This window comes from Nerophis ophidion, linkage group LG03 (assembly GCF_033978795.1).
Source record: "Nerophis ophidion isolate RoL-2023_Sa linkage group LG03, RoL_Noph_v1.0, whole genome shotgun sequence".
NCBI lineage: Eukaryota > Metazoa > Chordata > Actinopteri > Syngnathiformes > Syngnathidae > Nerophis > Nerophis ophidion.
The window spans coordinates 9,405,890-9,430,817 of record NC_084613.1 but is presented as its reverse complement, the minus strand read 5'-3'; the positions used below and the strand labels follow the sequence as shown (position 1 = coordinate 9,430,817).

Sequence of the window (24,928 nt, the reverse complement as noted above, 5' to 3'; positions counted from 1 at the left end):
CAAAAAAAGGACATTATATTAAATGAAGAGTTTCTGTCTCTGATAGTGTATAAAATAATGTAAGTGCATCATAAAGCCTACACGAACTCCATGGTGGTCAGGGATGAATTTTCAGCTATAGTTACATTAATCATTAGTAATGTAGCAGCCTAGTTTTGAATGGCAGGGTCCCTGCTATCACATGTTGATAAAAATATAACATTTACATAATAAAAGTCAACTACAGGCTTCCCAAATGCTGTAATAAATTAAGCATGATGAGTTGACTTTAAACTGTTTAATGTTGCACTTTTTATATGTAGAAAGGTTTTGTCATTTTATTTAATCAAAGCAACAACTTGAGGCAGTTTAATGTGGATTAACGTGGGCTGAATGATTATAGTGTTCCCAATGTTAAAAGGATAAAGCCATTGTTTACAAATTTGGTAAATAAATAACCCAAAAATGTATATTTTGTTTTTTTCTTACTGTACCGAAAATGAACCAAACCGTGACCTCTAAACCGAGGTACGTACCGAACCGAAATTTTTGTGTACCATTACGCTCCTACTATATGGCACAAGTTTATGACAGTGTTGGCATTGTTGAGTAAGTATGCCCTTCAATCGTTCGTGATTTGTCATTAGTTTGTCATTAATAAAGCCTTTGGTTAGATTTTGTCACTTATAGATTTGATTTGTGACATTTTTATTACCGTATTTTTCGGTCGCAGTTTTTTTCATAGTTTGGCCGGGGGTGCGACTTATACTCAGGAGCGACTTATGTGTGAAATTATTAACACATTACCGTAAATTATTAACACATTACCGTAAATTATTAACACAATACTGTAAATTATTAAATTATTACCGTAAATTATTCAATTATTAACGCATTACATTATGTGTGAAATTATTAACACATTACCGTAAAATATCAAATAATATTATAAAATATCAAATAATATTATAAAATATCAAATAATATTATTCATCTCATTCGCGGAAGAGACAAAGAAAATGTCAGCAATCGTCACACACACGTCAACCAATAAGGATTGGTTAAATTTAGGGTCATGGCAGGAGTGCATTGTGGGTCATGGAATGCTAACTGCTATATGCTACTGCCGTAGCTATTAAGATGGATTATTTAATCGTTGGCGGTAACTTATAAAATCACAAAAATGGCACCGAAAAGGAAATCATGTACTGCAGATTAAAAGCTGGACGTAGTGAAATATGCAGCAGAAAATGACCTTTGAAGTTGGCAGAGTTGTTTAGAAGCGACATCGAGGAAGAAGATTTTATCGGATTTAGCGATTAGGAGTGACAGATTGTTTGGTAAAGGTATAGCATGTTCTATATGTTATAGTTATTTGAATGACTCTTACCATAATATGTTAGGTTAACATACCAGGCACCTTCTCAGTTGGTTATTTATGCCTCATATAACGTACACCTATTCAGCCTGTTACTCACTATTCTTTACTTAACGAATTTCCTTAAATTGCTGCCGGGTATATAGTTTTCGCCTGCCTAGAATTACTACCGGGTCAAACTCGTTTCGCAAAATAATTAGCGGATGCTTGGCATTACCGCCGGCTCCTCGACTGTATATATCGGTATCAGTTGATATCGGAATCGGTAATTAAAAGTTGGACAATATCGTAATATCAGGTATCAGCAAAAAAAACATTATCGGACATCTCTAATTATAACTCCATTCAGCAACTAAGATTCTGTATTATATTTCACCGATTGCCGTGTTCAGTTCTCTTGTTGAATGTTTTGGGTCTTGTCCCCCATGGCAGAGTGCAAGGAGAAGCCCAAAGCCACCACCCAGGAAGACCTCCTCCTCAAGAAGCTCAAAAAGAAGAAGAAAAAGAAGCACAAAGATGGCGAGCGCGCCAAAGAGAGACACGGCCGCCCCAAAATGTACCACCGCTCGTCCCAGACTGTTTACTCCGGGGTGTCTCTGGGTCTGTCCGAGTTCCTGAGTAGGATTAACGGCAACAGCGGCGGGGGTCTGCACGACGCCGTTCACCAGCAGGATCCTCCCTCCGTGGTCAGAGAGCGACTGGGCTACAGCTCGCCGCTCCACTGCACCCCGGCGCCGGGTCTCCCCGGGCTGGAGTTCGGCCACCTGATCCACGTGGAGATGCAGGCCAACGGAGGCGCCTCGGTGGCGCACGCCTACAACGAGCAGCTGGCGGGCCTGTCGCCGGCGGAGATGCACCGCTTCGCCCAGGAGTTTGTCACGTTGTCGTTCAGCGAGGACGAGGCCCAGGCGGCGTCCTTCGTCATGGGCATCGTCCACGGGGCGGCGTCCTACCTCCCGGACTTCCTGGACTACTTCTCCTACAACTTCCCCAACGCTCCGGTGAAGGTGGAGGTGCTCGGGAAGAAGGACATAGAGACCACGACCATGGCCAACTTCCACGCTCAGGTGAGGACACGCTTTGTTTGATCTTTAAAACCACCACCGCGCTATATTGAAGCCAACCCGCCTGACGAGTAGATGGCAGTCACACATAAGAGTGTGTCTATTAATTATTTGTATTTACATTTCATTATTCATTAACATTATGCCTATTTTTGCCCTATATTTCCATTGTTGATGCGTTTTGTGTTTACCGTATTTTGCGGACTGTAAGGTGCACTTAAAATCCCTTTTTTCCCAAAATGTACGGAATAATTCTGGTTTTGCTTACCGACCTCGAAGCAATTTTATTTGGTCCATGGTGTAATAAGTGTGACCGGTAGATGGCAGTCACACATAAGAGACATGTGAAAGACTGCAATACGTGCAATTTAATAGGCTAATAAAACAGCTAAACAAATGTTATACATTGTATGAATGTTGTCTGAGGTGGCGACTTGTCAAGGGTGTACCCCGCCCTCCACCCATGTGCAGATGGGCTTGGCTCCAGCACCCCCTGCAAACTCATTTGGGACAAGCGGTAGGAAATGGATGGATGATTTAAAGACAGGTCTTTGGCCTTGGCTCCAGCACCCCCTGCGAACTCATTTGGGACAAGCGGTAGGAAATGGATGGATGATTTAAAGACAGGTCTTTGTGTCTATTAATTATTTGTATTTACATTTCATTATTCAGTCCGTATTTTGCAGACTGTAAGGTGCGCTTAAAATCACTTTTTTCCCCAAAAAAGTGGACAGTGCGCCTTATAACCCGGTGCGCCTAATGTACGGAATAATTCTGGTTTTGCTTACCGACCTCGAAGCAATTTTATTTTGCACGTGGTGTAATAAGTGTGACCAGTAGATGGCAGTCACACATAAGAGATTCGTGTAGACTGCAATACGTCGTTATATTATGTGCAATTTAATAGGCTAATAAAACAGCCAAACAAATGTTATACATTGTATGAATGTTGTCTGTGGCGGCGACTTGTCCAGGGTGTACCCCGCCCTCCACCCATGTGGAGCTGGGATAGGCTCCAGCATCCCCTGCGAACTCATTTGGGACAAGCGGTAGGAAATGGATGGATGATTTAAAGACAGGTCTTTGTGTCTATTAATTATTTGTATTTACATTTCATTATTCATTAACATTATGCCTTTTTTGCTCTATGTTTCCATTGTTGATGCGTTTTGTGTTTACCGTATTTTGCGGACTGTAAGGTGCACTTAAAATCCCTTTTTTCCCAAAATGTACGGAATAATTCTGGTTTTGCTTACCGACCTCGAAGCAATTTTATTTGGTCCATGGTGTAATAAGTGTGACCAGTAGATGGCAGTCACACATAAGAGATTCGTGTAGACTGCAATACGTCGTTATATTATGTGCAATTTAATAGGCTAATAAAACAGCTAAACAAATGTTATACATTGTATGAATGTTGTCTGAGGTGGCGACTTGTCAAGGGTGTACCCCGCCCTCCACCCATGTGCAGATGGGCTTGGCTCCAGCACCCCCTGCGAACTCATTTGGGACAAGCGGTAGGAAATGGATGGATGATTTAAAGACAGGTCTTTGGCCTTGGCTCCAGCACCCCCTGCGAACTCATTTGGGACAAGCGGTAGGAAATGGATGGATGATTTAAAGACAGGTCTTTGTGTCTATTAATTATTTGTATTTACATTTCATTATTCAGTCCGTATTTTGCAGACTGTAAGGTGCGCTTAAAATCACTTTTTTCCCCAAAAAAGTGGACAGTGCGCCTTATAACCCGGTGCGCCTAATGTACGGAATAATTCTGGTTTTGCTTACCGACCTCGAAGCAATTTTATTTTGCACGTGGTGTAATAAGTGTGACCAGTAGATGGCAGTCACACATAAGAGATTCGTGTAGACTGCAATACGTCGTTATATTATGTGCAATTTAATAGGCTAATAAAACAGCCAAACAAATGTTATACATTGTATGAATGTTGTCTGTGGCGGCGACTTGTCCAGGGTGTACCCCGCCCTCCACCCATGTGGAGCTGGGATAGGCTCCAGCACCACCTGCGAACTCATTTGGGACAAGCGGTAGGAAATGGATGGATGATTTAAAGACAGGTCTTTGTGTCTATTAATTATTTGTATTTACATTTCATTATTCATTAACATTATGCCTTTTTTGCTCTATGTTTCCATTGTTGATGCGTTTTGTGTTTACCGTATTTTGCGGACTGTAAGGTGCACTTAAAATCCCTTTTTTCCCAAAATGTACGGAATAATTCTGGTTTTGCTTACCGACCTCGAAGCAATTTTATTTGGTCCATGGTGTAATAAGTGTGACCAGTAGATGGCAGTCACACATAAGAGATTCGTGTAGACTGCAATACGTCGTTATATTATGTGCAATTTAATAGGCTAATAAAACAGCTAAACAAATGTTATACATTGTATGAATGTTGTCTGAGGTGGCGACTTGTCAAGGGTGTACCCCGCCCTCCACCCATGTGCAGCTGGGCTTGGCTCCAGCACCCCCTGCGAACTCATTTGGGACAAGCGGTAGGAAATGGATGGATGATTTAAAGACAGGTCTTTGGGCTTGGCTCCAGCACCCCCTGCGAACTCATTTGGGACAAGCGGTAGGAAATGGATGGATGATTTAAAGACAGGTCTTTGTGTCTATTAATTATTTGTATTTACATTTCATTATTCAGTCCGTATTTTGCGGACTGTAAGGTGCACTTAAAATCACTTTTTTCCCCCAAAAAGTGGACAGTGCGCCTTATAACCCGGTGCGCCTAATGTACGGAATAATTCTGGTTGCTTACCGACCTCGAAGCAATTTTATTTGGTCCATGGTGTAATAAGTGGGACCGGTAGATGGCAGTCACACATAAGAGACATGTGAAAGACTGCAATACGTCGTTATATTATGTGCAATTTAATAGGCTAATAAAACAGCTAAACAAATGTTATACATTGTATGAATGTTGTCTGAGGTGGCGACTTGTCAAGGGTGTACCCCGCCCTCCACCCATGTGCAGATGGGCTTGGCTCCAGCACCCCCTGCAAACTCATTTGGGACAAGCGGTAGGAAATGGATGGATGATTTAAAGACAGGTCTTTGTGTCTATTAATTATTTGTATTTACATTTCATTATTGATTTAGGGCTATATAAGTGAACATTGATTGATTGATTGATTATTCAGTCCGTATTTTGCGGACTGTAAGGTGCACTTAAAATCACTTTTTTCCCCAAAAAAGTGGACAGTGCGCCTTATAACCTGGTGCGCCTAATGTACGGAATAATTCTGGTTTTGCTTACCGACCTCGAAGCAATTTTATCTGGTCCATGGTGTAATAAGTGTCACCGGTAGATGGCAGTCACACATAAGAGATACGTGTAGACTGCAATACGTCGTCATATTATGTGCAATTTAATAGGCTAATAAAACAGCTAAACAAATGTTATACATTGTGTGAATGTTGTCTGAGGTGGCGACTTGTCAAGGGTGTACCCCGCCCTCCACCCATGTGCAGCTGGGCTTGGCTCCAGCACCCCCTGCGAACTCATTTGGGACAAGCGGTAGGAAATGGATGGATGATTTAAAGATAGGTCTTTGTGTCTATTAATTATTTGTATTTACATTTCATTATTCATTAACATTATGCCTTTTTTGCTCTATATTTCCATTGTTGATGCGTTTTGTGTTTACCGTACTTTGCAGACTATAAGGTGCACTTAAAATCATTTTTTTCCCCAAAAAACTGGACACTGCGCCTTATAACCCAGTGCGCCTAATGTACGGAATAATTGTGGTTTTGCTCACGGATCCTCGAAGCAATTTCATTTTGTACAAGGTGTAATTAGTGTGACCAGTAGATGGCAGTCACACATAAGAGATACATGTAGGCAGTAATATGATGGCAATATGACTCAAGTAAAGAACGCCAACATTTTGTATGTTTCATTGAAAATACAGAACATTAGTGTGCCGCGACACAGTGGTTGAAAAACACTGATGTAGACCACAAGGAAGTGTTTACATTTAGAAAAAAACATATATATATATATATATATATATGTATATGTTTACATATATCCATATATATATCCATCCATCCATCCATTTCCTACCGCTTATTCCCTTTTGGGGTCGCGGGGGGCGCTGGCGCCTATCTCATCTACAATCGGGCGGAAGGCGGGGTACACCCTGGACAAGTCGCCACCTCATCGCAGGGCCAACACAGATAGACAGACAACATTCACACACTAGGGACCATTTTAGTGTTGCCAATCAACCTATCCCCAGGTGCATGTCTTTGGAGGTGGGTATATATATATATGGATATATGTATATGGATATATGTATACATATATACATATATACACACATGTATATATGTACATATATGTGTGTATATTTATGTATATATATCCATACACATATATATATATATATATATATATATATATATATATATATATATACAGAATATGTGTGTGTTTGTGTGTATATATGTATATATACACACATATACATATATGTGTGTGTATATATATATATATATATATGTATATGTGTGTGTGTGTATATATATGTGTGTGTGTGTGTGTATATATATATATATATGTGTGTGTGTGTGTATATATGTGTGTGTGTGTGTGTGTATATATATACATATATATATACGTATATATATATATATATATATATATATATATATATATGTATATATATATATATATGTGTATATATATATATATATATATGTGTATATATGTATATATATATATATATATATATATGTGTATATATGTATATATATATATATATGTGTGTATATATGTGTATATATATATATATGTGTATATATGTATATATATATATATATATATATATATATATATATATATATAATCGTATTTCATTGAATTACCACAGGGCATATAGTATGCGCCTGCCTTGAATTACTGCCGGGTCAAACTCGCTTCGCAAAATACTTAGCGCATGCTTAGTATTACCGCCTGGTCAAACTCGTGATGTCAGGAGTGACACTTCCCCTGTCATCATTTTCAAAATGGAGGAGGCTGATTTTAATACTGGTAATTTCAAATCGCATAGAGGGAAGAAGATTAAGAGCTATTCAGTAGGATTTAAGGTCCAAGCTTACATCACACTCAATTTTTTTACTGCATGCCTTTGGTAATTGCCGGAGTGAGAAGAGGTTTTAAAATAATTAGCGCATGCTTACTTTTATCGCATGCCTTTGGTAAGCGCGGGAGTGAGAAGAGGTTTTAAATTAATTAGCGCCCCGGCGGCAATTCAAGAAAATACGGTATATATATAATGTATGACTCCTTTAATGTGCCCTATAATCTGGTACGCCTTATATATGAAAAAGATGGAAAATGGGCAGTGCGCCTCATGGTGCACCTTATGATGCCCCTTATGGTCTGGAAAATACAGTAATGCCTGTAGTTGTTTATTTTTTTTATCTTCGATGTTTGTTCTGCAGACGTTTGCCCTTTACGACCTTTATAAGCATCCAAGAAGCAAGAATGTAAATTACACATCAGCACTTTCTCTATATATATATATATGATGAACTGTCTAATTATATGCACGCCGGACTCTGCTACACGGGGCTGCATGCCCTCGAAATGATGTTCCCGTCCAGCAGCAGCAGCCATAAAGTGTGCAGTCGCGCGCCGCGAGAGGGATCCATTTAGGTCACGCTAACCTAAAATTATTCCGTCCAGGGACCCCATGGCAGGGAAGAACAAGAACATTCTCCAAGGTCTCCCTGGTGGAGCGCTTTCTAGTCACGTTACTTGTCTGTGAAGCAACAAGACGCATGGTGGCTTGCTGACTCTGTGATTGTTTGCATGTTTTCGTAACGTGGCCTGATGACATCCGTGTTTGGCAAAGTGAGCCATGACATTCTTGAAGAGCGTCAGATAGCATTTGACAGCAAGTCATGGTCTGAAGACACTAAAAAAAAATACATACAAACCCTGTTTCTTTATGAGTTGGGAAATTGTGTTACATGTAAATATAAACAGAATACAATGATTTGCAAATCCTTTTCAACCCATATTCAGTTGAATGCACTTAGAATTTCATGGCTGGAACACGTGCCAAAGTATTTGGGAAAGGGCATGTTCACCACTGTGTTACATCACCTTTTCTTTTAACAACATTCAATAAATGTTTGGGAACTGAGGAAACTAATTGTTGAAGCTTTGAAAGTGGAATTCTTTCCCGTTCTTGTGTTATGTAGAGCTTCAGTCGTTCAACAGTCCGGGTCTCTGCTGTCGTATTTTACGCTTCATAATGCGCCACACATTTTTGATGGGAGACAGGTCTAAACTGCAGTCGGGCCAGGAAAGTACCCGCACTCTTTTTACGAAGCCACGCTGTTGTAACACATGCTGAATGTGGCTTGGCGTCCATGAAAAAGACGGCGCTTAGACGGCAGCATATGCTTAGAATTTCCGCCGGGTCAAAACTCGTCACGTCACGAGTGACACTTCACCTGTCATCATTTTCAAAATGGAGGAGGTTGATTTTAATCATTTTAAATCCCTTAAAGGGAAGAAGATTAAGAGCTATTCAGTAGGATTTAAGGTCCAAGCTATTGAATATGCTAAAAAGAACAGTAAGGAGTTATGTTTTATTAATATACCGTAGCTGCGTGTGTCAAATATGAGTCATTAAAAGACTCCCGCCTCCTGGTGGTAGAGGGCGCTAGTGATCCTTCATGCGACTACTCGGCTGCAGAAGAAATGACAACAAGCAGCAAGAGTGAGCAGCGTGTGTTTATTTTTTCCTCTCGCTTGCACTTTTAACATGGAGGATTACATATCTAAAATAAAACAGTTTTCTAAACTGGACTTTCAATCGAAGCAGGAGGTAATAAAGGAAGATCTTCATCGAGATAGAGAGACTTTTAAAACTGAATAAAGATAAGGAAGACTTCTATGAACAAGTTATCGATGCTTTTGATCAGAAGGAGCTGCGCATGGACTTCATTTATAAGTAAGACCATAATAAAGTGTTTCCCATTCAAATGTGCTTTTCATGATGGTATCCTTACATCACACTCAAATTTATAAGCGCAGGCCTAAATTTACCGCATGCCTTTGGTAAACGCTGGAGTGAGAAGAGGTTTTAAAGGGGAACATTATCACAATTTCAGAAGGGTTAAAAACAATAAAAATTAGTTCCCAGTGGCTTGTTGTATTTTTTGAATATCCCTAAATAAAGCTTTAAAGTGCCTAATTTTCGCTATCTTCGAAACCACTATCCATTTCCCTGTGACGTCATACAGTGCTGCCAATACAAACTACATGGCGGTTACCACAGCAACATATAGCGACATTAGCTCGGATTTCAGCGGCTTAAGCGATTCAACAGATTACGCATGTATTGAAACAGATGGTCGGAGTATGGAGGCAGATAGCGAAAACGAAATTGAAGAAGAAATTGAAGCTATTGACGCTATTCGGCCATATCATGGGTGTACCTAATGAAGTGGCCCCATAGCATGGCTGCCTTATTAGCATCGCCGGTAAAATGTGCGGACCAAACGATCAGGACTTTCGCATCTTGGGACACTGGAGCAACTTAAATCCGTCGATTGGTAAGTGTTTGTTTCGCATTAACTGTTGGTATCTAGTTTCAAATGTACATACAGCTAGCGTAAATAGCATGTTAGCATCGATTAGCTGGCAGTCATGCCGTGACCAAATATGTCTGATTAGCACATAAGTCAACAACGTCAACAAAACTCACCTTTGTGATTTTGTTGACTTAATGGTTGCAAATCCATCTGCAGGTTATCCATACATCTCTGTGCCATGTCTGTCTTAGCATCGCCGGTCAAATGTGGAGACACTCTGGTACATTCAATGGGGGTCTGGCGGCAGATTTCTTGCCAGTGGTGCAACTTGAATCCCTCCCTGTTAGTGTTGTTACACCCTCCGACAACACACCGACGAGGCATGATGTCTCCAAGGTTCCAAAAAATAGTCGAAAAAACGGAAAATAACAGAGCTGAGACCCGGTGTTTGTAATGTGAAAATGAATATGGTGGGTGTGTTACCTCGGTGACGTCACGTTCTGACGTCATCGCTAAAAAAAACGATAAACAGAAAGGTGTTTAATTCGCCAAAATTCACCCATTTAGAGTTCGGACATCGGTTAAAAAAATACATGGTCTTTTTTCTGCAACATCAAGGTATATATTGACGCTTGCATAGGTTTGGTGATAATGTTCCCCTTTAAATTAATTAGCGCCCCGGCGGCAATGCAAGGAAATACGGTATGCTTAACTCATCAATGAGTTGACGTTGAGCAGCAATCAGCACGGCGTCAGGTCCTGGTACTGGTGCAGGAGTCTTTGGGACTCCCTCCCCCCCACCCCCCCCACCCCTCCCTGTCCCAACATGTGTCAGCAGTTTTTACTCCCCCCTCTCTTGAAACACTCACTGCAGTTTTTAATGGCAGCCCGGGCTACAAAAGTGTTTGGCTGGAAATGCCAGTGCGTGCGCGAGGTTGCCTCTTCTCTCCTGAGGAAGTGAGCCACGTTTGTGTCGGCACGTGAACACAGTGCAAAGGCAACATTTGTCACGTAAAAAAGACCGTGGCAAAATACAAGCCGTCGGCCACGACGCCGCATGTAAGGAGCGCGGCGCGCCGAGTTCCGATGCACTTCGCTTCCCATGCAGGTTGTGATCTGTAAATAAAGTTGGTTTTGTGTCTGCTTGCACGTGCCTTCTGCTGCAGGTGAAGCGCACCTACTCCCAGGGAACGTACCGGGCGGGGGCCATGCGGCAGGTCAGTCTGGTGGGAGCCGTGGACGAGGAGGTCGGCGACTTCTTCCCCGAGTTCATCAACATGTTGGAGGAGTCTCCCTTCCTGGAGGTAGTCCCGTCCCGTCTTGCCGTCAACACAATCTGCTCGTTTGGCAGCTCCCCCGGGATTTTGCAGGCCTCTTATCGCAGCCTAAACGACTTCCGATTTTGCAGCGGCTTTTTCAGAAAGTTGTGCCAAAACTTGCAAGGTTTCCAGGCTTATTTTTTTCCCAGTTTATGGGTACTTGCACAGGATTTAAATGACCTCAGAGTCATATCATTTGGTACGAAACACATGCTAGCTGTTAGCATGCTAACTTAAGCATGCTAAGTTTTTTGCAGATTTTATAACCGTTGGGAACAAGCAGTAGAAAAGGGATGGACAAATTATCTCAGAGTTGTGTTACTGACATGTTGACTTGACATATGCTAACTTGTTTAGAGGTGCATGCTATCATTTTGGGCTATTTTTTCAAAAAGTTGCAAAGTTTCAAGGCAAATTTTTTTCACAATAACCTTGAATCAACTTGTGAGTTTATGATTTTTAATCAATGGTACTTGCAATCTTAGCACAAGATTTAATTGACCTCAGAATGCTATATTTGGTAGGTGACACATGCTAAATGGCAACATGCTAACATCGGCATGCTAACTTTTTTGCAAATTTTATAACCGTTGGGAACAAGCAGTAGAAAAGGGATGGACAAATTATCTCAGAGTTGTTACTGACATGTTGACTTGACATATGCTAACTTGTTTAGATGCGCATGATATCATTTTGGGCTAATTTTTCAAAAAGTTGCAAAGTTTCAAGGCACATTCTTTTCACAATAACCTTGAATCAACTTGTGATTTTTAATCAATGGTACTTGCAATCTTAGCACAAGATTTAAATGACCTCAGAATGCTATAATTTGGTACGTGACACATGCTAAATGGTAACATGCTAACATCTTGCATGCTAACTTTTTTGCAAATTTTATAACCGTTGGGAACAAGCAGTAGAAAAGGGATGGACAAATTATCTCAGAGTTGTGTTACTGACGTGTTGACTTGACATATGCTAACTTGTTTAGAGGCGCATGCTATCATTTTGGGCTAATTTTTCAAAAAGTTGCAAAGTTTCAAGGCAAAAATGTTTCACAATAACCTTGAATCAACTTGTGAGTTTATGATTTTTAATCAATGGTACTTGCAATCTTAACACAGGATTTAAATGACCTCAGAGTCATAGAATTTGGTACGAAACACATGCTAGCTGTTAGCATGCTAACTTAAGCATGCTAAGTTTTTTGCAAATTTTATAACCGTTGGGAACAAGCAGTAGAAAAGGGATGGACAAATTATCTCAGAGTTGTGCTGCTGACATGTTGACTTGACATATGCTAACTTGTTTAGAGGCGCATGCTATCATTTTGGGCTAATTTTTCAAAAAGTTGCAAAGTTTCAAGGCAAATTTTTTTCACAATAACCTTGAATCAACTTGTGAGTTTATGATTTTTAATCAATGGTACTTGCAATCTTAACACAGGATTTAAATGACCTCAGAGTCATATAATTTGGTACGAAACACATGCTAGCTGTTAGCATGCTAACTTAAGCATGCTAACTTTTTTTTTTAATTTTATAACCGTTGGGAACAAGCAGTAGAAAAGGGATGGACAAATTATCTCAGAGTTGTTACTGACATGTTGACTTGACATATGCTCACTTGTTTAGAGGCGCATGCTATCATTTTGGGCTAATTTTTCAATAAGCTGTGCCAAAAGTTGCAAAGTTTCGAGGCAAATTTTTTTCACAATAACCTTGAATCAACTTGTGAGTTTATGATTTTTAATCAATGGTACTTGCAATCTTAACACAGGATTTAAATGACCTCAGAGTCATATAATTTGGTACGAAACACATGCTAGCTGTTAGCATGCTAACTTAAGCATGCTAACTTTTTTTTTTAATTTTATAACCGTTGGGAACAAGCAGTAGAAAAGGGATGGACAAATTATCTCAGAGTTGTTACTGACATGTTGACTTGACATATGCTCACTTGTTTAGAGGCGCATGCTATCATTTTGGGCTAATTTTTCAATAAGCTGTGCCAAAAGTTGCAAAGTTTCGAGGCAAATTTTTTTCACAATAACCTTGAATCAACTTGTGAGTTTATGATTTTTAATCAATGGTACTTGCAATCTTAGCACAAGATTTAAATGACCTCAGAATGCTATAATTTGGTACGTGACACATGCTGAATGGTAACATGCTAACTTTTGCAAATTTTATAACCGTTGGGAACAAGCAGTAGAAAAGGGATGGACAAATTATCTCAGAGTTGTGTTACTGACGTGTTGACTTGACACATGCTAACTTGTTTGGATGCGCATGATATCATTTTGGGCTAATTTTTCAAAAAGTTGCAAAGTTTCAAGGCAAATTTTTTTCACAATAACCTTGAATCAACTTGTGAGTTTATGATTTTTAATCAATGGTACTTGCAATCTTAGCACAGGATTTAAATGACCTCAGAGTCATATCATTTGGTACGAAACACATGCTAGCTGTTAGCATGCTAACTTTTTTATAAATTTTATAACCGTTGGGAACAAGCAGTAGAAAAGGGATGGACAAATTATCTCAGAGTTGTGTTACTGACATGTTGACTTGACATATGCTAACTTGTTTAGAGGCGCATGCTATCATTTTGGGCTAATTTTTCAAAAAGTTGCAAAGTTTCAAGGCAAAAATGTTTCACAATAACCTTGAATCAACTTGTGAGTTTATGATTTTTAATCAATGGTACTTGCAATCTTAACACAGGATTTAAATGACCTCAGAGTCATATCATTTGGTACGAAACACATGCTAGCTGTTAGCATGCTAACTTAAGCATGCTAACTTTTTTTTTTAATTTTATAACCGTTGGGAACAAGCAGTAGAAAAGGGATGGACAAATTATCTCAGAGTTGTTACTGACATGTTGACTTGACATATGCTCACTTGTTTAGAGCCGCATGCTATCATTTTGGGCTAATTTTTCAATAAGCTGTGCCAAAAGTTGCAAAGTTTCGAGGCAAATTTTTTTCACAATAACCTTGAATCAACTTGTGAGTTTATGATTTTTAATCAATGGTACTTGCAATCTTAGCACAAGATTTAAATGACCTCAGAATGCTATAATTTGGTACGTGACACATGCTAAATGGTAACATGCTAACTTTTGCAAATTTTATAACCGTTGGGAACAAGCAGTAGAAAAGGGATGGACAAATTATCTCAGAGTTGTGTTACTGACGTGTTGACTTGACACATGCTAACTTGTTTGGATGCGCATGATATCATTTTGGGCTAATTTTTCAAAAAGTTGCAAAGTTTCAAGGCAAATTTTTTTCACAATAACCTTGAATCAACTTGTGGGTTTATGATTTTTAATCAATGGTACTTGCAATCTTAGCACAGGATTTAAATGACCTCAGAGTCATATCATTTGGTACGAAACACATGCTAGCTGTTAGCATGCTAACTTTTTTATAAATGTTATAACCTAAGAACTAAGTTTTTTGCAGATTTTATAACCGTTGGGAACAAGCAGTAGAAAAGGGATGGACAAATTATCTCAGTTTTGTGTTATTGGCATGTTGACTTGACATATGCTAACTTGTTTTAAATCGCATGCCAACATTTTGGGCTAATTTTTCAAAAAGTTGTGCCAAAAGTTGCAAAGTTTCGAGGCTTAGTTTTTTTTGAGTTTATGATTTTTAATCAATGTTACTTACACTCAGAGTCATATCATTTGGTATGTAACACATGCTAACTGTTAGCATGCTAACTTAAGTTTGCTAAATTTTTTGCAAATTTTATAACCGTTAGGAACGAGTGTTATAAAAGCCATTTATAGATTATCCCAGAGTTGTTTTATTGACATGTTGACTAGACATATGCTAACTTGTTTAAAGTAGCTGGCTAACATTTTGGGCTAATTTGCAGTCGCTTCTTCATAAAGTTGTGCCAAAAGTTGCAAAATTTCCAGGCTTATTTTTTTCTAGTTTATGGTTTTTAATCAATGGTACTTGCACTCTTAGCACAGGATTTAAATAACCTTTAGAGTCATATCATTTGGTACGTGACACATGCTAACTGTTAGCATGCTAACATGTCAACTTAAGCTTGCTAACTTTCTTGCAAATTTTATAACCGTTAGGAACGAGCGGTAAAAAAGGGATGGGCGGATTATCCCAAGGTTATTTTACTGACACGTTGACTTGACATATGCTAACATATTTAGAGTCGCGTGCTAACATTTTGGGCTAATTTTACACTTTTTTTTTTTTTCCAAGTTAATTTCACAGCCGTACATCCTAATAATATAACTTGGTACGTGAATCATGTTAACTGTTAGCGTGCTTACTTTTTTCAAATGTTTCAACCATTCACCCCGGGAGTCATATAACATGGTACTTGACATGTGATTGATGTTTTTCTTGTTTTATACTATACAGACTTGAAATTAGACACTAGATAGCAGTACAAGGACATACTTTATGATGAAATTATGAGTTATGTGGAGTCATATAACATGGTACTTGACATGTGATTGATGTTTTTCTTGTTTTATACTATACGGATTTAGAATTAGACACTAGATGGCAGTAGAAGCACACGATGAAATTATTGCAGTGTTTTTCATTAGGACAAATAATTCTAGAAAGAAACCCTACCTTCACTGTCTGCTCTGTCATACACAAGTTGCAGACATTCTGTGTGTTTTATAGTTCATTGTTGTTGGTAAATGAGATTATCATCACACTTCAACATCTCTAGCATGGGTCAGCATTGCGAATAGGAATATGTCGAGTATATATTTGAGATATTTTTGAGTCTTTGCCTTACTTGCTGGTTGTTCTGGCAGCGGACTCTACCCTGGGGAACCTTCTCCAGTCTGAGGCTCCAGAGTCCCACGGAGAGCGACGACGGCCCCATCATGTGGGTCAGACCCGGCGAGCAGATGATCCCCATGGCCGAGATGCCCAAGTCTCCCTTCAAGAGAAAAAGGTGGGTTTACTCCACCAGCTGAAGGACGTCCCACACGGGCGCTCAATGATCCACTGTTAAACCGCGGCAGGTCCACCAACGAGATCAAGAACCTGCAGTACCTGCCTCGGGCCAGCGAGCCCAGGGAGATGCTGTTCGAGGACCGAACGAGAGCCCACGCCGATCACATCGGTCAGGGCTTCGAGCGACAGACCACCGCCGCGGTCGGCGTGCTGAAGGCCGTACGCTGCGGAGAGGAGTGAGTACACTCTTTTTGCTAAACACCCGCTCCTTGGATTCTGCACGAATATTCGTTTTTGTCTTAATATGCTGTCAATTATTTAGTTTATACCGTATTTCCTGGCTGGAATTACTGCCGGGTCAAACTCGTTTCACAAAATAATTAGCATATGCCTACAATTTCCACCGGGTCAAACTCGTCACGTCACGAGTGACACTTCACCTGTCATCATTTTCAAAATGGAGGAGGCTGATTTCAATCATTTGAAATCGCATAAAGGGAAGAAGATTAAGAGCTATTCAGTAGTATTTAAGGTCCAAGCTATTGAATGTGCTAAAAAGAACAGTAATAAGCTATGTTTTATTAATATACCGTAGCTGCGTGTGTCAAGTATGAGTCATTATATGACTCCCGCCTCCTGGTGGTAGAGGGCGCTAGTGATCCTTCTTGCGACTACTCGGCTGCAGAAGAAGTGACAACAAGCAGCAATGGTTAGCAGCGATTGTTTATTTTTTCCTCTCGCTTGCACTTTTTACATGGAGGATTACATATCTAAAATAAAACAGTTTTCTAAACTGGACTTTCAATCGAAGCAGGAGGTAATAAAGGTAGATCTCCATCGAAATAGAGAGACTTTTAAAACTGAAGAAAGATAAGGCTTCTATAAAGAAGTTAACAATGGTTTTGATCAGAAGGAACTGTGCATGGACTTAATTTATAAGTAAAGGTAAGACCATAATGTTGTTGTTTTTTTAATTAAATGTGCTTTTCATGATGGTATCCTTACATCACACTCAAATTTATAAGCGCAGTCCTAAATTTACCGCATGCCTTTGGTAAGTGCCGGAGTGAGAAGAGGTTTTAAATTGATTAGCGCCCCGGCGGCAATTCAAGGAAATAGGGTACATCCATCCATTTTCTACCGCTTATTCCCTTTTGGGATCGCGGGGGGCACTGGCGCCTATCTCAGCTACAATCGGGCGGAAGGCGGGGACATCTGTATTTTTTTTTGTCGGATATATTGAGAATAAAGATATAATTTTCATATGCAAAACCCAAAAGCAGTGAAGTTGTCACGTTGTGTAAATGGTAAATAAAAACAGAATACAATGATTGGCAAAAACGTGTATTCAAGACAAGCTATTTCATGTTTATACTTTTTTTGGTGAAAAATCATGAAGCTAGAATTTAATGACAGCAATACATTGCAAAGAAAGGCATTTTTACCACTGTGTTACATGGCCTTTCCTTTTACAAACCCTGTTTCCAAATGAGTTGGGGAATTGTTAGATGTAAATATAAACGGAATACAATGATTTGCAAATCATTTTCAAGCCATATTCAGTTGAATGCACTACAAAGACAAGATATTTGATGTTCAAACTCATAAACTTAATTTTTTTTTTTCAAATAATAATTAACTTCGAAATTCATGGCTGCAACACGTGCCAAAGTAGTTGGGAAAGGGCATGTTCACCACTGTGTTACATCACCTTTTCTTTTAACAACACTCAATAAATGTTTGGGAACTGAGGAAACTAATTGTTGAAGCTTTGAAAGTGGAATTCTTTCCCAATCTTGTTTTATGTAGAGCTTCAGTCGTTCAACAGTCCGGGGTCTCCGCTGTCGTATTTTACGTTTCATAATGCGCCACACATTTTCAGTGGGAGACAGGTCTGGACTGTAGGCGGGCCAGGAAAGTACCCACACTCTTTTTTTTACAAAGCCACGTTGTTGTAACATGTACTGAGTGTGGCTTGGCATTGTCTTGCTAAAATAAGCAGGGGCGTCCATGAAAAAGACGGCGCTTAGATGGCAGCATATGTTGTTCCAAAACCTGTATGTACCTTTCAGCATTAATGGTGCCTTCACAGATGTGTAAGTTACCCATGCCTTGGGCACTAATGCACCCCCATACCATCACAGATGCTGGCTTTTCAACTTTGCGTCGATAACAGTCTGGATGGTTCGCTTCCCCTCTGGTCCGGATGACACGATGTCGAATATTTCAAAAAACTATTTGAAATGTGGACTCGTCAGACCACAGAACACTTTTCCACTTTGCATCAGTCCATCTTAGATGATCTCGGGCCCAGAGAAGCCGGCGGCGTTTCTGGGTGTTGTTGATAAATGGCTTTCGCTTTGCATAATAGAGCTTTAACTTGCACTTACAGATGTGGCGACAAACTGTATTTAGTGACATTGGTTTTCTGAAGTGTTCCTGAGCCCATGTGGTGATATCCTTTGGAGATTGATGTCGCTTTTTGATACAGACGGATGGAAGGTCACGGTCATTCAATGTTGGTTTCCGGCCATGCCGCTTACGTGGAGTGATTTCTCCAGATTCTCTGAACCTTTTGATGATATTATGGAGCGTAGCTGTTGAAATCCCTAAATTTCTTGCAATTGCACTTTGAGAAACGTTGTTCTTAAACTGTTTGACTATTTGCTCACGCAGTTGTGGACAAAGGGGTGTACCTCGCCCCATCCTTTCTTGTGAAAGACTGAGCATTTTTTGGGAAACTGTTTTTATACCCAATCATGGCACCCACCTGTTCCCAATTAGCCTGCACACCTGTGGATGTTCCATATAAGTGTTTGATGAGCATTCCTCAACTTTATCAGTATTTATTGCCACCTTTCCCAACTTCTTTGTCACGTGTTGCTGGCATCAAATTCTATAGTTAATTATTATTTGCAAAAAAAAAAATGTTTATCAGTTTGGAGATCAAATATGTTGTCTTTGTAGCATATTCAACTGAATATGGGTTGAAAAGGATTTGCAAATCATTGTATTCTGTTTATATTTACATCTAACACAATTTCCCAACTCATATGGAAACAGGGTTTGTAACAAAAGTCAGTAAAGGTTTGGGAACTGAGGAGACACATTTTTGAAGTGGAATTATTTCCCATTCTTGCTTGGTACAGCTTAAGTTGTTTAACAGTCTCCCTTCTCATGTTTTAGCCTTCAAAATTTTCATTAGGAGACAGGTCAGGACTACAGGCAGGCCAGTCTAGTACCCGCACTCTTTTACTACGAAGCCACATGTGGCTTGGCATTGTCTTGCTGAAATAAGCAGGGGCGTCCATGGTAAAATTCTCTTGACAATGAGATAAAAGATTGTAGGAATATATTCCAATTGAAAAAAGTATATAAAGACCGAACAATAACATCATATGGACAGCTGTAAGGGTTTACATTTTGCCTTATATTTATTATTTTACTTATTTTTTTGTCTGGTTTACAATCATCCCGTGAGGTGTATATTATTTTTTGTTCGGGTTTGCACTTGGGTTTTTTTGTTTGTTTACATTACATTTAGATGGATTTGTTTGGTTTGTATGCTTGTGCACCTGAGCTATCCATGACCTACTTATTATGTTGAAGGGGGCAGGAAATATAAGATTTTCTTTATCCTGTTCTTTCTCAAGCACAGGTGTGTAAATATGTGTTTTTTTGTTAGCGTTTAATTGTCTATTGATCAAAAATGCACATCAATGAAGGAGATAAATAAAAATTTAACGAATTAACGTTGCTTGGATGGCAACCTGTGTCGCTCCTAAAGCTGTATGTACCTTTCAGCATTAATGGTGCCTTCACAGATGTGTAAGTTACCCATGCCTTGGGCACTAATGCACCCCCATACCATCATAGATGCTGGCTTTTCCATTTTGCACCTAGAACCATCTAAATGGTTCTGTAGGACAAAACAGGACGTCCACAGTTTCCAAAAACAATTTGAAATGTGGGCTCGTCAGACCACAGAACACTTTTCCACAGCAAAGCCGGCGGCGTTTCTGGGTGTTGTTGATAAATGGCTGTGTCTTATCATAGTACGGTTTTAACTTGCACTTACCGATGTAGCGACCAACTGTTGTTGCCGACAGTGGTTTTCTGAAGTGTTTATAAGCCCATGTGGCGATATCCTTTACACACCGGTGTCGCTTTTTGAGGCGGCACCGACTGAGGGATCCTAGGTCCGTAATATCATTGTTTACGTGCAGTGATTTCTCCAGATTCTCTGAACCTTTTGATGATATTACAGACTGTAGATGGTGAAATCCCTAAATTCCTTGCAATAGGTGGTTGAGAAATGTTGTTCTTGAACAATTTGCTCAGGCATTTGTTGACATTTGCCCAACCAGTCTACATGTGCTTCGTGGACTTGGAGAAGGCATTGGACCGTGTCCCTCGGGAAGTCCTGTGGGGAGTGCTCAGAGAGTATGGGGTATCGGACTGTCTTATTGTGGCGGTCCGCTCCCTGTACGATCAGTGCCAGAGCTTGGTCCGCATTGCCGGCAGTAAGTCGAACACATTTCCAGTGAGGGTTGGACTCCGCCAAGGCTGCCTTTGGTCACCGATTCTGTTCATAACTTTTATGGACAGAATTTCTAGGCGCAGTCAAGGCGTTGAGGGGTTCCGGTTTGGTGGCCGCGGGATTAGGTCTCTGCTTTTTGCAGATGATGTGGTCCTGATGGCTTCATCTGACCGGGATCTTCAGCTCTCACTGGATCGGTTCGCAGCCGAGTGTGAAGCGACCGGAATGAGAATCAGCACCTCCAAGTCCGAGTCCATGGTTCTCGTCCGGAAAAGGGTGGAATGCCATCTCCGGGTTGGGGAGGAGACCCTGCCCCAAGTGGAGGAGTTCAAGTACCTAGGAGTCTTGTTCACGAGTGGGGGAAGAGTGGATCGTGAGATCGACAGGTGGATCGGTGCGGCGTCTTCAGTAATGCGGACGTTGTACCGATCTGTTGTGGTGAAGAAGGAGCTGAGCCGGAAGGCAAAGCTCTCAATTTACCGGTCGATCTACGTTCCCATCCTCACCTATGGTCATGAGCTTTGGGTCATGACCCAAAGGATAAGATCACGGGTACAAGCGGCCGAAATGAGTTTCCTCCGCCGGGTGGCGGGGCTCTCCCTTAGAGATAGGGTGAGAAGCTCTGCCATCCGGGAGGAACTCAAAGTAAAGCCGCTGCTCCTCCACATCGAGAGGAGCCAGATGAGGTGGTTCGGGCATCTGGTCAGGATGCCACCCGAACGCCTCCCTAGGGAGGTGTTTAGGGCATGTCCAACCGGTAGGAGGTCACGGGGAAGACCCAGGACACGTTGGGAAGACTATGTCTCCCGGCTGGCCTGGAAACGCCTCGGGATCCTGGAGCTGGACAAAGTGGCTGGGGAGAGGGAAGTCTGGGTTTCCCTGCTTAGGCTGTTGCCCCCGTGACCCGACCTCGGATAAGCGGAAGAAGATGGATGGATAGATGGATGGATTTGTTGACAAAGTGGTGACCCTGGCCCCGTCCTTGTTTGTGAATGACTGAGCATTTCATGGAACCTGCTTTTTATATCCAATCATGGCACCCACCTGTTCCCAAATCGGATGTTCCAAATAAGTGTTTGACGAGCATTCCTCAACTTTCTCAGTCTTTTTTGCCACTTGTGCCAGCTTTTTGGAAACATGTTGCAGGCATCAAATTCCAAATGAGCTAATATTTGCAAAAAATAACCACATTTTCCAGTTCGAACATTAAATATCTTGTCTTTGCAGTCTATTTAAATGAATATATATGTATTCTGTTTTTATTTACCATTATTTACCATTTACACAACGTGACAACTTCACTGGTTTTGGGGTTTGTAGTGTAGTAAGGCTCCGTTTCATCGATGGAAAAAAAAAAAAAAAGCTTTATATCATCACTTGGATTAATAACTGTTTAATGACAAAACGGATGAACTAGTGAAAGTGAAAGTGAGGGTTGCCTGGAATTAAATATGCGGACATAGCTTCTGCACTTCAGAGCGGTTGTGTGGGTGTGAGGGCTGTGATCTGTGTGGTGGCCAACATCTTTTTTTTTTTCCACTCGAAGAGCACATCAAAAGGTCAATTTCATTCTGGATGTGAGTTAGGAAAAAAAAGAATGGAGCAAAAAATTCGATTTTTTATTATTTTTCCTAAAAAATTAAGCTATAAAGCGGGTTTTGTCCGATTATTCGGACAAAATAATCAATAGGGTACACGGCTACTAAAATAATGGATAGCAGACCTGAAATATAGTCCATCCATCCATCCATTTTCTACCGCTTATTCCTTTTTGGGGTCGCGCTGGCGCCTATCTCAGCTACAATCGGGCGGAAGGCGGTGTACACCCTGGACAAGTCGCCAATTCATCACAGGGCCAACACAGATAGACAGACTAGGGCCAATTTTAGTGTTGCCAATCAACCTATCCCCAGGTGCATGTCTTTGGAAGTGGGAAGAAGCCGGAGTACCCGGAGGGAACCCACGCATTCACGGGGAGAACATGCAAACTCCACACAGAAAGATCCCGAGCCTGGATTTGAACCCAGGACTGCAGGAACTTCGTATTGTGAGACAGACGCACTAACCCATCTGCCACCGTGAAGCCCATACCTATTAATCAATGTTTAATAATCAAATTGTATTGTTATTTTATTTGACTGTAAGTGACACCTTCTTAATTATACCAGACAAGCAAATAATTAAAAAAGTTGACATTATTGTTAGGTATAAGAACAGTTGCTGAGATTTGTAGAATAAATGATGTGTATATCAAAAGACCAAACAAACCTTTGGAATGCCAACGCAGAGGTTTTTTTTACATCCAACTCTTCCAGCATCTCTGTTGATGATAAGGCTGGAGAAACTGTTGTGGAGTCTCATGTGTCAAAGCCTTGGAGAATACCTGTGTGAGGCGTCAACAACTGTTTACTTTTAAAATGTATAAATAAAATTAAAAAAAACCACAAGTAAACAATGTTGCTAGCCTGGATTTGAACCCAGGACTGCAGGAGCTTCGTATTGTGAGGCAGACGCACTAACCCCTCTGCCACCGTGAAGCCCTGAAATATGGTATTTGATTTAATTTTGTATGGAAAATATTGTTTATATTCATGGAATACTGCAACATATTTGGGACTGCAACGATTAAAATTGAAGAATTTGATGAGGAAAAAAAGCATCTATTTCTGTTATGGTGCTCGGATTATTCGTTTATAAAAATAAAAAAATCCTGACGTTTATAAAAGGTCAAACATAATGGATGAAATAAAAGTTAAATAGAAGGTAATGAACTTCCTGGCAACCAGAACAATACTTGTTTCCATTTTCCCTAATAAGCATGAATAACGTGTGTTTTAACCGATTACGTCATTAATCGGGCAAACTACTCGATAGATTACCCGATTACTATAATAATCAATAGCTGCAGCACAAAACATATTTACAATGTTTGCGTACTTTTTAATGATATGTTTATATTTTCCATCCATCCATCCATCATCTTCCGCTTATCCGAGGTCGGGTCGCGGGGGCAACAGCCTAAGCAGGGAAACCCAGACTTCCCTCTCCCCAGCCACTTCGTCTAGCTCTTATTTTTAACACTGTGATTACCAGCGGAATTATTCATGACTTATCGTGTTAAGCAATGTCGGCTAATATTTATCTGAGAGCCAGATGCAGACGTCAAAAGAGCCACATCTGGCTCTAGAGCCATAGGTTCCCTACCCCTGCTTTATGCGATTTCAAATGATTGAAATCAGCCTCCTCCATTTTGAAAATGACCTGGCGGAAATTCTAGACCAGGGGTGCCCATTACGTCGATCGCGAGCTACCAGTCGACTGCGGGGGGTGTGTCAGTCGATCTCCAGCCAGGCTTTTTAAAAAAATAGACCTAAAAATTAGTGATCATCTATCTTCACCAAGACGTCACTTAAATGACATTCACGGTACCGGAGGGTCTTGTGAGATGACGCTGGCTGCTGCAAGATCATTATTATGAAAATATGACCGAGAGGAAGGCGAGAAACACTTTTTATTTCAACAGACTCTCGCGCCGTACCTTCCGTCAAAACTCTAAAGGCCGACTGCACATTTCCTATCTTCACAATAAAAGCCCTGCTTCATGCTGCCTGCGCTAACTAAATACAGAGTCTCGGAAAACTGGCGTGCACAAGCGATCCCTCAGAAAGTTGGCGTGCACATCGCTTGTGCACGCCAGCTTTCCGAGACTCTTATTTTGTTAGCGCAGGCAGCATGAAGCAGGGCTTTTATTGTGAAGATAGGAAATGTGCAGTCGGCCTTTAGAGTTTTGACGGAAGGGACGGCGCGAAAGTCTGTTGAAATAAAAAGTGTTTCTCGCCTTCCTCTCTGTCATTTTTTCACAATAACGAACTGGCAGCAGCCAGCGTCATCTCACAAGACCCTCGGGTGCCGTGAATGTCAATCAAGCAAGCTACGGAATTTGCCGCCAATGTTTTTCTTGTAAAGTGTACGGAAGCTGGATGCATTAGATGCCAAAAACCAACCACTTTCACGTGGTATTGTACAGAAAGGACAACTTTTTTTCTCCTCCATTTGAAAATGTGGGCGTTATCATCATTACTGTCTGATTCCAATCAATGCAA

General features: G+C 40.6%; 2 protein-coding genes across 6 annotated transcripts in view; one reads left to right on the top strand and one right to left on the bottom strand.

Annotated features, from left to right (window-relative positions):
- The window catches only part of LOC133549082 (transmembrane protein 60-like), a 78,349-nt gene that overhangs the window by 26,351 nt on the left and 27,070 nt on the right, over positions 1–24,928 (bottom strand). For 2 of the 5 annotated variants that reach the window (XR_009806025.1, XR_009806022.1), the window contains exons 3-4: positions 23,094–23,208; positions 13,347–16,268 (exon numbers count right to left, since the gene is read on the bottom strand). The gene's annotated coding sequence lies outside the window, so the exon portion shown is untranslated. Of the gene's footprint in view, positions 1–7,518; positions 8,377–13,346; positions 16,269–23,093; positions 23,209–24,928 lie in introns of those variants that run through there. The other 3 variants (XR_009806024.1, XR_009806023.1, XR_009806026.1) reach the window with 3 other exon arrangements.
- LOC133549081 (lysine-specific demethylase RSBN1L-like) overlaps positions 1–24,928 on the top strand; it is a 32,594-nt gene that overhangs the window by 5,443 nt on the left and 2,223 nt on the right. Inside the window, exons 3-6 of the mRNA XM_061894194.1 lie at positions 1,790–2,424; positions 11,173–11,310; positions 16,141–16,283; positions 16,354–16,521. Coding sequence (XP_061750178.1) covers positions 1,790–2,424; positions 11,173–11,310; positions 16,141–16,283; positions 16,354–16,521 — 1,084 coding nt within the window. The remainder of the gene's footprint in view (positions 1–1,789; positions 2,425–11,172; positions 11,311–16,140; positions 16,284–16,353; positions 16,522–24,928) is intronic.